Raw genomic sequence first — 15,028 nt, forward strand, 5'->3', positions numbered from 1 at the left:
GTGGTTCAAACCAATGACAACCAGACTTTAATACAACCTTTTATTGTCTTGTTCTTGTTTGCTTAAATTAAAATGTCCTCCTTTGTAAAAATCCAAAAAGAAACTAAAATAACCTGAACAGGAGTGATAAAGCCCGCCTTAATTTAAATTGATACACAAAACATTTTACAATTAGTAACTTTAACGTGTTTGCAAAACACTGCTCCAGCTCTGCTTGGTTTGGTAGGTTTTGGCATCTTAACATGGATGCCTTCAGTTGGTTGCTTCTTTTTTTTTAAAGAAAAAAAAAAAGCTTATTGCAATTCAGACCCCCCACAAAATGCTGCTAAAACCACAACTTAAGAGAAATATGCATTAGTGCCTATGTTGTTGAACTTCGAGCCACACACACACACACACACACACACACCTGATGTAAGCAGTCACACACACACATTTGTCTCCCTGAAAGGGAAAAGCATTTTAGACACACACACTTTTTCTATCACACATCACCAGCACACAATCACGCACTTGTTAATCATGTTCTCATCGTCAAAAGGAATTCACCACGGCAACGACACACACAGGGCGCATTCCTATGCTTAGACGTTGCTGATGCCTGACAGTTCTTACTCAAAATACCTATCCAGGCATAGTATCAGCTAACCACTTCATGTTATAAGAATTTGTCAGTCGATGACGTGGCAGGCAAACATTGGTTGTTGCGTCACCTCATCTTAGCTGTGAAACGCACCCACATACTCCTCCCATCATCCCGTCACTCCTCTCATGCACAGTTCCACAGGCAGGCAGGAGGGCACCTTGTACAGCTAGTAACAAGTGATCAGTCATCATCAGCATGGCATTATAAGAACCAACTTGATTGAGTAAGAAAACATAACGAGGTCAGCATTTTGAAGTAAAAACTAAAAAGAGAGAAAGGACATCTTGGATTTTTCCACAATTTAACCAACATACAACAAGATACATTAGACATCATAGCAGTGACATAGCAGTGTGTAACTGGTGAGAAAGAGAGTCAGAAAGGGTTGGGCCAGGTAGGTAGGGACTGTAGGCCCGGTGCTGTGAAAACAAGTCATCCTGTAGGTTTGTGTAGTAGAGGGGTGTTGTAATAAGGTGTTACACAATCACATAGGAACAGCTCCATGTGTTGTCATGTTGTTGGTTTCTCTACAGGGCCTGAATGATAGGATCTCAGGATACTCAGTGAGTTCTGGTTAATGGGTGAAGAGTCGTCATCCAGATGAGTGAGTAACGGATTCCACCTTGGTCTGTTCTAGTCTTGCTGTTGAAGTCTTCATTTAAGGGAAAAATATGTATGTTGAGTAGTGTTGACATGTCACGGTCTATTAATGACACAATGTGTGAGAGTTAACATCAGAGGATCTGCATGTTTGTGACTAGTGTCATTTCATCTATGTGTGTTTAAGTATGTATATGTGTGTGAGAAAATATGTAATTGTATGTTTATTCGGTGTGTACACACACAGTATAAATACATTTATACTGTCTTCACGTGTAGTTTCATGTATTAGGTGTGGTCATTCAGATGGAATCAGCCCCTCCTCCTAGCAGGTCTCCAGGCAGCAGAGCAGCAGGACTCCCCATCTGGTGTGGATCCTCTATGGCAGGGGACCCCCACATACTACTGCTGGGGTACCCACCACCCCCCATCCCTCCCCACAAACCCTGTCTGCTGAGCTCCACACCCCCAGCCACCCCAGCACCGTTGCTGCTCCACTGGGCAAACATGCTCAGGCCGGGCCCCTGGGCAGGGGTAGTATCCAGGCAGCCTCCTGTACTGTCCAAACTCTGCCAGCCAGAGCTGACGGGCCCTGAGCTGCCGCCTCCTCCAGGGGCAGAGCTCTCTCCTCCTCCTCTGGTTCTGTCTCGTTCCCTCTCTCCACTGCTATTGGCCCCCACTGCACCGGTCCCTGTGGGCCCCCCCTGGCTTCCGCTGGCCCCTCCCGCCTGGGAATGTGCAAAATAGCGAGCAACCTCTTCCTCGCTCACAAACTTGGCCAAGATGGTGGTATTGCCCAGGACACACCTGGAAAGAGAGAGGAGGGTGTAAGGAGTGATTTAATGTTGTTTTGTGTTCACTGGCTGTTATCTATTAGTCGTAACATTCTATTATAGTAACCCCCTCATTAAGTCTATGCAGGTTTTTCCCATTTCCTATGAAATCACTGTATTCCTAGCCAACCAGACAGTCTGCATGGAATGTCTTTGATTTTCAGTCTATGGTTGGTCCATCTATTGAACCAGTGTTTTCTTTCCACCAGCACAGGAGTAGCCAGCCAGAAGGCCAGCAAGAAAGCTAATCTGAAAACAAGACTCCCTAAATTCTATCAGCATATCGATTGTGCTACCAGGGCTGGTAAAACCCTGGATCATTGTTATTCTAACTTCCGCGACGCATATAAGGCCCTCCACCCTACTTTCGGGAAAGCTGACCACGACTCAATTTTGTTGCTTCCAGTCTATAGACAGAAAGTAAAACAGGAAGCTCCCGCTCTCAGGTCTGTTCAACGCTGGTCGACCAATCTGATTCCACGCTTCAAGATTGCTTCGATCGCAATCGCAACCATACTGCCCTAACCCATCTGGACAAGAGGAATACCTATGTGAGAATGCTGTTCATCGACTACAGCTCGGCATTTAATACCATATTACCCTCCAAACTCGCCATCAAGCTAGAGACCCTGGGTCTCGACCCCGCCCTGTGCAACTGGGTACTGGACTTCCTGACGGGCCGCCCCCAGGTGGTGAGGGTAGGTAACATCTCCACCCCGCTGATCCTCAACACTGGGTCCCCACAAGGGTGCTTTCTGAGCCCTCTCCTGTACTCCATGTTCACCCACGACTGCGTGGCCATGCACGCCTCCAACTCAAATCATCAAGTTTGCGGACGACACTACAGTGGTATGCTTGATTACCAAGAACGACGAGACGGCCTACAGGGAGGAGGTGAGGGTCCGTGGAGTGTGGTGTCAGGAAAATAACCTCACACTCAACGTCAACAAAACAAAGATGATCGTGAACTTCAGGAAACAGCAGAGGGAGCACCCCCCTATCCACATCGACGGGACCGTAGTGGAGAGGGTAGTAAGTTTGAAGTTCCTCGGCGTACACATCACGGACAAACTGAATTGGTCCACCCACAAAGACAGCGTGGTGAAGGTGCAGCAGCGCCTCTTCAACCTCAGGAGGCTGAAGAAATTCAGCTTGTCACGCAAAGCACTCAAACTTTTACAGATGCAATCGAGAGCATCCTGTCGGGCTGTACCACCGCCTGGTACGGCAACTGCTCCACCCACAACCGTAAGGCTCTCCAGAGGGTAGTGAGGTCTGCACAACACATCACCGGGGGCAAACTACCTGCCCTCCAGGACACCTACACCACCCGATGTCACAGGAAGGCCATAAAGATCATGTCGTGGAAGGATCAGAATTTGTTGGTAACATTTGTAAGATGTTTAATATTCATCAAATGTGTGTAAGTTACTTCTCATCAGAATGGTATTTTTGATAATACTGTGGCGAGGTTGCAGTTCTGTTCTATGTCAAAACTAAGTTGCATGGGCCAGAGAGAGGGGAGAGGTCAAAGTGTCATCATGTGTAAACATATCTTTTACTCCCTACCTTTTTCCCAGTGGGAAAAGGAGGGTTGCAGTGTCTGGAATCATTCTATGCTCCCTCTAATGTTGCTTTTATCTTAACCTATAGCCTCACCCTCCTCTCCGTGAGTTTGTCCAGGAGGTTGTATTTTGAGTTGGTTGTATCTAAATGACAATTTGATATATGCCTGTTGATATGGAGGATTTGGTTTATGGTTCTGGGGTTTGGGAAAGGAGACAAAGCTGAACGATGAATTATGTCTATGCTGTCTGACTATGTGTGTCTTTGCTATTAAAGGAACTGAGTTGCATTGTAAGGGGGCTCTCAGAGAATTCACTGGGAGACACTGAATTTATCTGAGAGTCACAGGATTGTGATAGAGCTCATATAATTAAAGACTTTTATAACTAACTCTGACGTACGTGTGTGTGTGTGTGTGTGTGTGTGTGTGTGTGTGTGTGTGTGTGTGTGTTTTGCTCCCATGATTTGGTAAATAGAGGAAATTTCCACGACAATCATCAAGGACAACAACCACCCGAGCCACTGCCTGTTCACCCCGCTATCATACAGTACAGGTGCATTATAGCAGGGAGAGCGGCATCTCAAGGCCATCAGACTGTTAAACAGCCACCACTAACATTGAGTGGCTGCTGCCAACATACTGACTCAATATAATGTTTACATACCCTACATTACTCATCTCATATGTATATACTGTACTCTATACCATCTACTGCATCTTGCCTATGCCGCTCTGTACCATCACTCATTCATATATCTTTATGTACATATTCTTCATCCCTTTACACTTGTGTGTATAAGGTAGCTATTGTGAAATTGTTAGGTTGGTTATTGCTGCATTGTCGGAACTAGAAGCACAAGCATTTAGCTACACTCGCATTAACATCTGCTAACCATGTGTATGTGACAAATAAAATTAGATTTTAATTGAATAAGTAGCTGGCCAGGCTCCCTCTGTCTGTGGGGTGGGCTAGGTGTTATTGCCGAACAAGCTCTATTTTAGTGGCCTCTGGTACATTCTCATGCTAGATTGCGTTTCCAACCAGCAACTATCAGGACATAATGCTGGTCACATTTGTTTTCATACTTTTAGAGGTTTCGATTCATCAGCTGTTGTACAATATGGTAAAGTTAATTCTCATCAGAATGCGTTTGTATAATACTGTGGCGGGATTGCAGTATCTGTTCCATGTCAAGACTAAGTTACTTGGGCCGGAGAGAGGTCAAGCGTGTATCTCTTGGTTCCACAATGTCTGTGTGCCAGTCAATGTGTCTCTGATCTTGTCAAGATAGGATGGATTTGATATATGACTGTTGATATGGAGGATTTGTTTAGGGTTCTGAGTTTGAGAAAAGCATTGCTTGCTGTTTGGGGTTTTAGGCTGGGGCTATATAAATTGATTTGATTTGATAGAGGACTGAAGGTCTTCCAAATATTTAAAGTCTGTAAATAGTACATTTAATAGTAATAGTGTACATAGTAATTTTGTAAATGTATATCTTTTTTTTCCATATTTTTTAATCAATAATTATCAATTTTTTCCCCTCCATTTTTTTTGGGGGGTGTTGAATACCATTTTGGTATTTTGTACATAGTTATTTGTTTCAAAATGTATACCGTCACCAATTTGGCCACTTGGGTACATTTGGGCTACTTGTGAGGGACACCTGGGTGACTTCATGATAAATGTCATGTAGCACACTCATTTTGGAAGTTACCATTCTGAAACTTTGCACAACTACTGTTGCCCTTATATTTTTCACTGAAATTGTCCACATCATCCTATCTGAATGTTTGTTATATCTTGTTCATTTTAAAGATGATACAAAAATAAAAACGTATGTTTTTTTATATCTAAACCAGATCTATTGTGTTATATTCTCCTACATTCAATTCACATTTCCACAAACTTCAGTGTTTTCTGTCAAATGGTACCACGAATATGCATATCCTTGGTTCTGTGCCTGAGCTACAGGCTGTTAGATTTGGGTATGTCTTCAGGCGGAAATTGCACAAAGTAGGGGGGAGCTGTAAGAGGCATCACTGCCTGCCAAACTCTCCCCGAGCCCGGACGATGCTGAGCCAATTGTGCACCATCCCATGGGTCTCCTGGTCGCGGCCGGCTGCGACAGAGGCTGGACTCGAACCAGGATCTCTAGTGACACAGCTAGCAACTGAAGCAGTGTAAGAGGCATTTTCTAATACAGGTATGACTGAAAAATGAAGCAAGTGTTAATCGTGGGCTTTCCTATACAGAAAGCAGCAGTCAACACTGATTAAATCAGTAGGCCTATGCTAATATCTTTGAAAATACCATCTAAGTATCATTAGCTTTTAAAACAATTAAATCAGTTCTCCTTTATCATATTTTGGACCAGTGAGGCTCTTTCTAGTCTACAAATGGTGAGGAGGATTCACCATCCTCATTGAATTGTTTTAATAATATATTTGCGGATAATAAAAAAATAAAAATAGGTATGCAAATTAAGGGGGCCAAATGAACAGCTCTCTTAACGATGCTCTTACCTACTGGCAAGTCACTCACTTTAACGTCACTGTCTGGCAAGTCCTGACAAACACGATCTTTACTTTTCCGAACAAGATACCATGGACGTATACTGTGCAATCGGAAAGTATTCAGACCCCTTGACTTTATCCACATTTTGTAACGTTAGCCTTACTTAATTTTTCCTCTTCAATCTACACACAACACCCCCATAGATTCAAGATGGCGTAGCAGTCGGACGTAGTGTCGTGTCCCTTGTGTATATATATCGTTTATTTATTTTTTAAACATATTTTTCTTTGCGTATCTTTTAAAACATTTTGCTAAACCTCAACTTCTAAATACTCTCCTGCAACCCGCCTCACCTAATGTAGCTATTTTTTTCTAAAGTATTTATATCTACTTTGGATCCGGAACCCCTCAACTGAAGCGAGCCAGCTATCAGTCAGCAAGCCATTGCTAGCGGTCGTCAGCTAACCGGTCATCAGCTAACCTTTAGCTCGGAAAGCTCTCACCAGTTCGAACAACGCGACTCTAACCAGAGCATAACGGACCTATATTTTGTATCCCCGGATTCCCACCGGATTCCCACCGCAAACGGAACATTTTCAGCTGGATTCTTCACAACTAGCTATCTAGCTAACCGCAACCCCGGATGATTACTCCTGGCTAGCGTTTCCACCCACTTAGCTTGAAGCTAGCCCAGCCAGAGCTCCTGTGCTACCACCGAAGCATACTCCTGGGCTACAATATCCGGACCCACGACCGGTCTATCGATGTCACCGCATGAAGAGGAATAAACAGACTCACCCCATCGCGACGTCCCCCAAAGGCTAACTTTCTAGCCCTTGCCATCTGCTTGCTTGCCAATTCGGCCTGCTAACTGCTAGCTTGTTTAGCCCCGGTCCGCTAACTGCTACCTTGTTTAGCCCTGGCCTACTAACTGTTAGCTTGTTAGCACAGGCCTGCTAACTGTCTGAATCGCCGCGTCCCAAACACTCACTGGACCCATATTTACTTTCTATCTCTTTTTGATTTTTAATTTGTTTATACCTTCCGGTAATCTGCCTCACCCAATGTGATACGGAATCGCTATTATTTTAAATTTTCAGAACACACTCAAGAACCTCCAGAAGCTAACCAGCTAACTAGCTACAAGCAATTTAGTCATTGTTAGCCACTGCTAGCGGCTTTTACCTTTTGCACAGCCAGACAGTTTTTTTTTTATACCTGGATAACACTCGCCAGTCCAGCTTCCCTGCCCCATCCACCGTTGCCCCCCTGGACAATGATCACTTGGCTACATAGCTGATGCATGCTGGACTGTCCTTTAATCACGGTACTCCATTCTGCTTGTTTATGATTTATCTGTCGGCCCCAGCCGCACTCAGGCTCTGTGTGTAGTTAACCCGACCCTCCCTGCCTAGTCAACGCCATTTTACCTGCTGTTGTTGTGCTAGCTGATTAGCTGTTGTCTCACCTACTGTTTTAGCTACTGTTTTAGCTAGCTCTCCCAATTCAACACCTGTGATTACTGTATGCCTCGCTGTATGTCTCTCTCAAATGTCAATATGCCTTGTATACTGTTGTTCAGGTTAGTTATCATTGTTTTAGTTTACAATGGAGCCCCTAGTTCCACTCTTCATACCCCTGATACCTCCTTTGTCCCACCTCCCACACATGCGGTGACCTCACCCATTACAACCTTTCTCATCATCACCCAGTGCCTGGGCTTACCTCCGCTGTACCCGCACCCCACCATACCCGTCTGCGCATTATGCCCTGAATATATTCTACCATGCCCAGAAATCTGGTCCTTTTATTCTCTGTCCCCAACGCTCTTAGCGACCAGTTTTGATAGCCTTTAGCCGCACCCTCATACTACTCCTCCTCCTCTGTTCCGCGGGTGATGTGGAGGTAAACCCAGGCCCTGCATGTCCCCAGGCACCCTCATTTGTTGACTTCTGTGATCGAAAAAGCCTTGGTTTCATGCATGTCAACATCAGAAGCCTCCTCCCTAAGTCTGTTTTACTCACTGCTTTAGCACACTCTGCTAACCCTGATGTCCTTGCCGTGTCTGAATCCTGGCTCAGGAAGGCCACCAAAAATTCTGAGATTTCCATACCCAACTATAACATCTTCGGTCAAGATAGAACTGCCAAGGGGGGAGGAGTTGCAGTCTACTGCAGAGATAGCCTGCAAAGTAATGTCATACTTTACAGGTCCATACCCAAACAGTTCTAACTACTAATTTTGAAAATTACTCTCTCCAGAAATAAGTCTCTCACTGTTGCCGCCTGCTACCGACCCCCCTCTGCACCCAGCTGTGCCCTGGACACCATTTGTGAATTGATCTCCCCCCATCTAGCTTCAGAGTTTGTTCTGTTAGGTGACCTAAACTGGGATATGCTTAACACCCCGGCAGTCCTACAATCTAAGCTAGATGCCCTCAATCTCACACAAAGCATCAAGGAACCCACCAGGTACAACGCTAAATCTGTAAACAAGGGCACCCTCAGACGTCATCCTGACCAACTGGCCCTCCAAATACACCTCCGCTGTCTTCAACCAGGATCTCAGCGATCACTGCCTCATTGCCTGTATCCGCTACGGAGCCGCAGTCAAACGACCACCGCTCATCACGGTCAAACGCTCCCTAAAACACTTCTGTGAGCAGGCCTTTCTAATCGACCTGGCCCGGGTATCCTGGAAGGACATTGACCTCATCCCGTCAGTTGAGGATGCCTGGTCATTCTTTAAAAGTAACTTCCTCACCATTTTAGATAAGCATGCTCCATTCAAAAAATGCAGAACTAAGAACAGATATAGCCCTTGGTTCACTCCAGACCTGAATGCCCCCTGGCTACTCCAACCTCGGCCAACAGCTCCCCCCCCCCCGCAGCTACTCGCCCAAGCCTCTCCAGGTTCTCCTTTACCCAAATCCAGATAGCAGATGTTCTGAAAGAGCTGCAAAACCTGGACCCGTACAAATCAGCTGGGCTTGACAATCTGGACCCTCTATTTCTGAAACTATCCGCCGCTATTGTCGCAACCCCTATTACCAGCCTGTTCAACCTCTCTTTTATATCGTCTGAGATCCCCAAGGATTGGAAAGCTGCCGCAGTCATCCCCCTCTTCAAAGGGGAGACACCCTGGACCCAAACTGTAACAGACCTATATCCATCCTGCCCTGCCTATCTAAGGTCTTCGAAAGCCAAGTCAACAAACAGGTCACTGACCATCTCAAATCCCACCGTACCTTCTCCGCTGTGCAATCTGGTTTCCGAGCCGGTCACGGGTGCACCTCAGCCACGCTCAAGGTACTAAACGATATCATAACCGCCATCGATAAAAGACGGTACTGTGCAGCCGTCTTCATCGACCTTGCCAAGGCTTTCGACTCGGTCAATCACGATAGCAACACCCATCCGTAGCACGCGCTCCAGCAGGTGTATCTCACTGATCATCCCTAAAGCCAACACCTCATTTGGCCGCCTTTCGTTCCAGTTCTCTGCTGCCTGTGACAGGAACGAATTGCAAAAATCGCTGAAGTTGGAGACTTTTATCTCCCTCACCAACTTCAAACATCTGCTATCTGAGTAGCTAGCCGATCGCTGCAGCTGTACATAGTCTATCGGTAAATAGCCCACCCATTTTTACCTACCTCATCCCCATACTGTTTTTATTTATTTACTTTTCTGCTCTTTTGCGCACCAATATCTCTACCTGTACATGACCATCTGATCATTTATCACTCCAGTGTTAATCTGCAAAAATTGTATTATTCGCCTTCCTCATGCCTTTTGCACACAATGTATATAGACTTTTTTCTATTTTTTGTTATTGACTTGTTAATTGTTTACTCCATGTGTAACTCTGTGTTGTCTGTTCACACTGCTATGCTTCATCTTGGCCAGGTCGCAGTTGCAAATGAGAACTTGTTCTCAACTAGCCTACCTGGTTAAATAAAAGGTGAAATAAAATCAAATTAAAAAATGACAAAGCGAAAACACTTTTTTAGAAATACCTTATTTACATAAGTACTGACACTTTGCTATGAGAATTGAAATTGAGCTCAGGTGCATCCTGTTTCCATTGATCATTGTTAAGATGTTTCTACAACTTTGAGTCCACCTGTGATAAATTCCATTGATTAGACATGATTTGGAAAGGTACACACCGGTCTACATAAGGCCCCACAGTTGACAGTGCATGTCAGAGCAAAAACCAAGCCATCAGGTCGAAGGAATTGACCTGAAAATAGCTGCGCAGCGACGCTTCCCATCTAACCTAACAGAGCTTGAGGATCTGCAGAGAATGGGATAAACTCCCGAAATACAGGTGTGCCAAGCTTATTGCATCATACCCAAGACGACTACAGGCTATAATCGCTGGCAAAGGTGCTTCAACAAAGTTCTAAGTAAAGGGTCTGAATACTTTTGTAAATGTGTTTTCCATTTTATATAAAAATTCCAACAAAATTCTTTGTTTCATCATTATGTATAGATTGAGGGGGGAAAACTATTGAATCAATTTTATAATAAGGGTATTTACCTTTATTTAACTAGGCAAGTCAGTTCAGTCAACAAATTCTTATTTTCAATGACGGCCTAGGAACAGTGGGTTTAACTGCCTGTTCAGGGGCAGAACGACCTTGTCAGCTCGGGGATTTGAACTTGCAACCTTTCGGTTACTAGTCCAACACTCTAACCACTAGGCTACTCTGCCGCCCCGTAACAAAATGTGGAAAAATCAAGGGGTCTTAATACTTTCCGAATACACTGTATGAAAGACTTTATTCGGTCAATTTGACACCTTTTATAAACTAGTCAAGCTTGCTGTTTGTAAATAAAAGCACAGTAAATAGCCTAGGCACCACCAATCCGTGGCAGGGCCTGTTGGCCAAAAATCTAATGGCCCGAACATCATTTCTGGGTCATGCAGGGCCTATAGCAGCGCTTCCAAAACTCGGTCCTCGGGACCCCAAGTTTTGGTGTTTGACCTAGCACTACACAGCTGATTCAAATAATCATCCAGCTTTGACCAATAAAGATAGCTGTGTAGTGCTAGGTCACAAACCAAAACGTGCACACCCCTTGGGGTGCAGAGGGCAGAGTTTGGGGAAACGCTCACCTATGGTTTGGCATACTTTATATTAATAGGCTACATTTGGTTATGATGTGTATTAAAGCTGTGTAATATAATTAAGCAAGTCATTACTATAATTCTTCAGGACTAATGTATTCATTCATTGTATTAATTTATTTTTGTTCCTAAAATATGTCACTTAGAGAAGATTAGAAAATGGGATGTTGGGTTGTAGTTTGAAATACTTGCTAGACCAGAAGTTAATGGTTACATATATGAGGAATGTATATGATGGGGTCAATTAAGGGTGGATATGAGCCATGGGCTTTGAGAGTTACAAAGTAAGGGAAAAGGCAATCATATGGTTGCGGTCACTGATAAAGTTGGATAGCTATGGATTAGTGAGGAATGTGGACTCAGGTCAGGTCGGATGAAGGGAGAAGGAACAGTTTATTACACACATCACTTAGCCTGCCTAGCAACAAAGATGTAATGTTTTGAGAAAAGGAGGAGATTTCGTCTAAAGTTGGGTATAAATACTTGTGCTGATGGGAACATTTCAGCTGTTTGACCCATTGGGCGAATAAACTTGATTTGCACTTTTCCTAGATGTCCGTTAGGTACTAAATAAACAGAGTAAAAACGAACACCCTTTAAGACCAATGTTCCAAAAGAGATAGACATGGTGACAGTAGGCTAGCCAAGAATGCTTGCTAGCTGTTTATTTGTAGCATTCTTTTTGCAGACTATCAACAGTAGCCAGCATATTGCTAGTATGTTCACTACTGAATGGTAACTTTTGTAAATCACTTTCCCTAAAATAAATCAACTCTGAGTAGATTGATGGGTGTTTCTTTTAGCTCTGGACAGCTGTGACTAACGGAAGTGTGGTGATGCTTGAATGAACGGCCAATCATATTGATCAACTACAAATAGCATGACATTTACGAGTGTAGCATTCAATGGTAGACTGTGAAAGAACAGGTAAATATTTTACAAGAACGCAAAAATGAGCTAAAATGTTACTGGCCACTGAAGAGATCCACTAGCGGGTGAGAGCAGACTTTTTCTAACTAGAAAAACTGAAAAGTAGCCTAGTTAATTTAAGTGGAAAAAGTATCTGTCTGAAAAGGAGTCTGTAATCGTCTGTAAAGCCGGCAGTAAAACACAGTGGAACTGCTGCCTGTTCATCTACAGAACTACACCATGATTGACAGGCTAAGAGGAGCTTACATGTGTAGTGCACTCTGGGCCTTCGCAGCTTCCTGTGGGGTGCTGTAGCGAATCAGAGCGCTGCCCTGGGTCAGGCCAAGGTGAAAGGTCAGCAGGGGGCCATGCTGCATACAGATGGTACGGAGGGTGGAGCCGTCGATCTGCAGGAGTGGACACCATGGAGGGACTGGGGTTAGGGATGACTTGTGCGGTAGAGGTGATATGTGCAAGAGAAGTGATGCTGTATGTGTGCACATGCGTGTGTGTTGTCCCGAGGAATGGTGTGTGTAGTCTTTATGAGGGATGATGTGTGTGTACCTGTGGAGTGAGATTGCAGAGCACCAGCCAGCAGCTTCCTCTGGAGGTCCCCCCATCACTCCAAACAGAGCCTATTAGCACCAAACCACACACAGGGATCAGTTCCACATAGTAGACAACCCCTACCTCTGTACCTGCGGCAGCCAGTTCTGGACCAATGAATGAGAAATAAGCCCTACTGTACTTATAAAATATAAGTGGGCTCTGAGGCCTAACCACCTAGCTATGCAATTTTTATGGGGCTCTGTCCCAAATGGCACCCTATTCCCTTTATAGTGCACTACTATTGACCAGGGCCAATAGGTAATAGGGTGCCATTAGAGATGTGGAATCAGAGCAAGGCAACAGACATCTGGGTACATTTAATACTTCACCAGGTAGCAGCAGGACAGACCAGGGTGGAAAGACTCAAACACCCTGTTATGACATTACCAGGTCCATATCTGGTTTCCTGGCTCCCGCTCGAGCTGCCCCAGCCACGGGCCTGCCACGGGCCACGGGACGGCGAGGCCTGCTTCTGATTGGTGAGTCCCGGGGGTGGGCGTGGCAGCTGCTGGGACTGTTGGTTGCGATTGGTCTTCCACATCTTGTTGTGTCCAATGGGCTCAGGGGGCCAGCTGGTCTTGTACTCCGTGTACTTTGCTACAGGCAACAGGGAATTAACTAGTCAGACCTGGGTCTGACTAAATTTCAGGATAAACTCAGGCAGTTGAAACTTGACAACATTTGAGTGTAAATAAAAGGAAAAGCAGAGTGTATATTTCGAACTAGAGGTCAAACGATTAATAGGGCCGATTTCAAGTTTTCATAACAATCGGAAATCGCTATTTTTGGGCGCCGATTTCCGATTATTAAAAAATTATATATATTTTTTATTTATTTTTTATGCTTTTTATTTAACTAGGCAAGTCAGTTAAGAACATATTCTTATTTTCTATGACTGCCTAGGAACAGTGGGTTAACGGCCTTGTTCAGGGGCAGAACGACAGATTTTCACCTTGTCAGCTCAGGGGTTCCAATCTTGCAACCGCATAGTTAACTAGTCCAACGCTCTAACCATGGCACTCCATGAGTAGCCTGCCTGTTACGCGAATGTAGTAGAAGCCAAGGTAAATTGCTAGCTAGCATTAAACTTATCTTATAAAAAACAATCAATCCTAATCACCAGTTATAACTACTGATCCAGTTTAGCAGGCAATATTAACCAGGTGAAATTGTGTCATTTCTCTTGCGTTCATTGCACGCAGAGTCAGGGAATATGCAACAGTTTGGGTTGACTGGCTCATTGCGAACTAATTTGCCAGAATTTTACGTAATAATGACATACATTGAAGGTTGTGCAATGTAAAAAAAAAAAAAAATATTTAGACTTAGGGGTGCCATCCGTTAGATAATACCGAACGGTTCCGTATTTCTCTGAAATAATAAACATTTGGTCATATTAATGACCAAAGGCAAGTATTTCTGTGTGTTATTATGTTATAATTAAGTCTGATTTGATAGAGCAGTCTGACTAGCAGCAGGCCCGTAATCATTAATTCAAACAGCACTTTTGTGCGTTTTGCCAGCAGCTCTTCGCAAGAACAGCTCTGTTTATGACTTCAAGCCTATCAGCCTAATGGCTGGTGTAACCAATGTGAAATGGCTAGCTAGGTAGCTGGGTGTGCACTAATACTGTTTCAAATGTCACTCGCTTTTAGATTTGGAGTAGTTATTCCCCTTGCGCTGTCTATGTGTTCCTGGTTTGAGCCCAGGTAGGGGCAAGGAGGGGGACAGAAGCTATACTGTTACACAATACTATAGTATTGGCAATACTATAGTGCCTTCAAGAACATCCAATAGTCAAAGGTCTATGAAATACAAATGGTATAGAGAGAAATAGTCCTATAAATACTATATTAACTACAACCTAAAACCTCTTACCTTGGAATATGGAAGTCTCGTGTTAAAAGGAACCACCAACTTTTATATGTTCTCATGTTTTGAGCAAGGAACTGAAACGTTAGCTTTTTTACAAGGCACATATTTTATATGGCACACTTTTTACATGGCACATATTACTTTCTTCTCCAACACTTTGTTTTTGCATTATTTAAACCAAATTGAACATGTTTCATTATTTATTTGAGGCTAAATTGATTTTATTGATGTTTTATATTAAGTTAATTCAGTATTGTTGTAATTGTCCTTTTACAACAAAAAACAAACCAAAAAAAGTCAGATTAATCGGTATCGGCTTTTTTGGTGCTCCAATAATC

General features: G+C 43.9%; 1 protein-coding gene across 1 annotated transcript in view; it reads right to left on the reverse strand.

Moving 5' to 3' along the window:
• Positions 1-26: 26 nt before the first annotated feature.
• The window catches only part of LOC118372322 (trinucleotide repeat-containing gene 6B protein-like), a 59,808-nt gene continuing 44,806 nt past the window's right edge, over positions 27-15,028 (reverse strand). The window contains 4 exon segments of the mRNA XM_052485116.1: positions 27-2,053; positions 12,474-12,613; positions 12,771-12,841; positions 13,203-13,412. Coding sequence (XP_052341076.1) covers positions 1,549-2,053; positions 12,474-12,613; positions 12,771-12,841; positions 13,203-13,412 — 926 coding nt within the window. The 3' untranslated portion in view covers positions 27-1,548.

This window comes from Oncorhynchus keta, chromosome 2 (genome assembly GCF_023373465.1).
Source record: "Oncorhynchus keta strain PuntledgeMale-10-30-2019 chromosome 2, Oket_V2, whole genome shotgun sequence".
In the NCBI taxonomy this organism is placed as follows: Eukaryota; Metazoa; Chordata; class Actinopteri; order Salmoniformes; family Salmonidae; genus Oncorhynchus; species Oncorhynchus keta.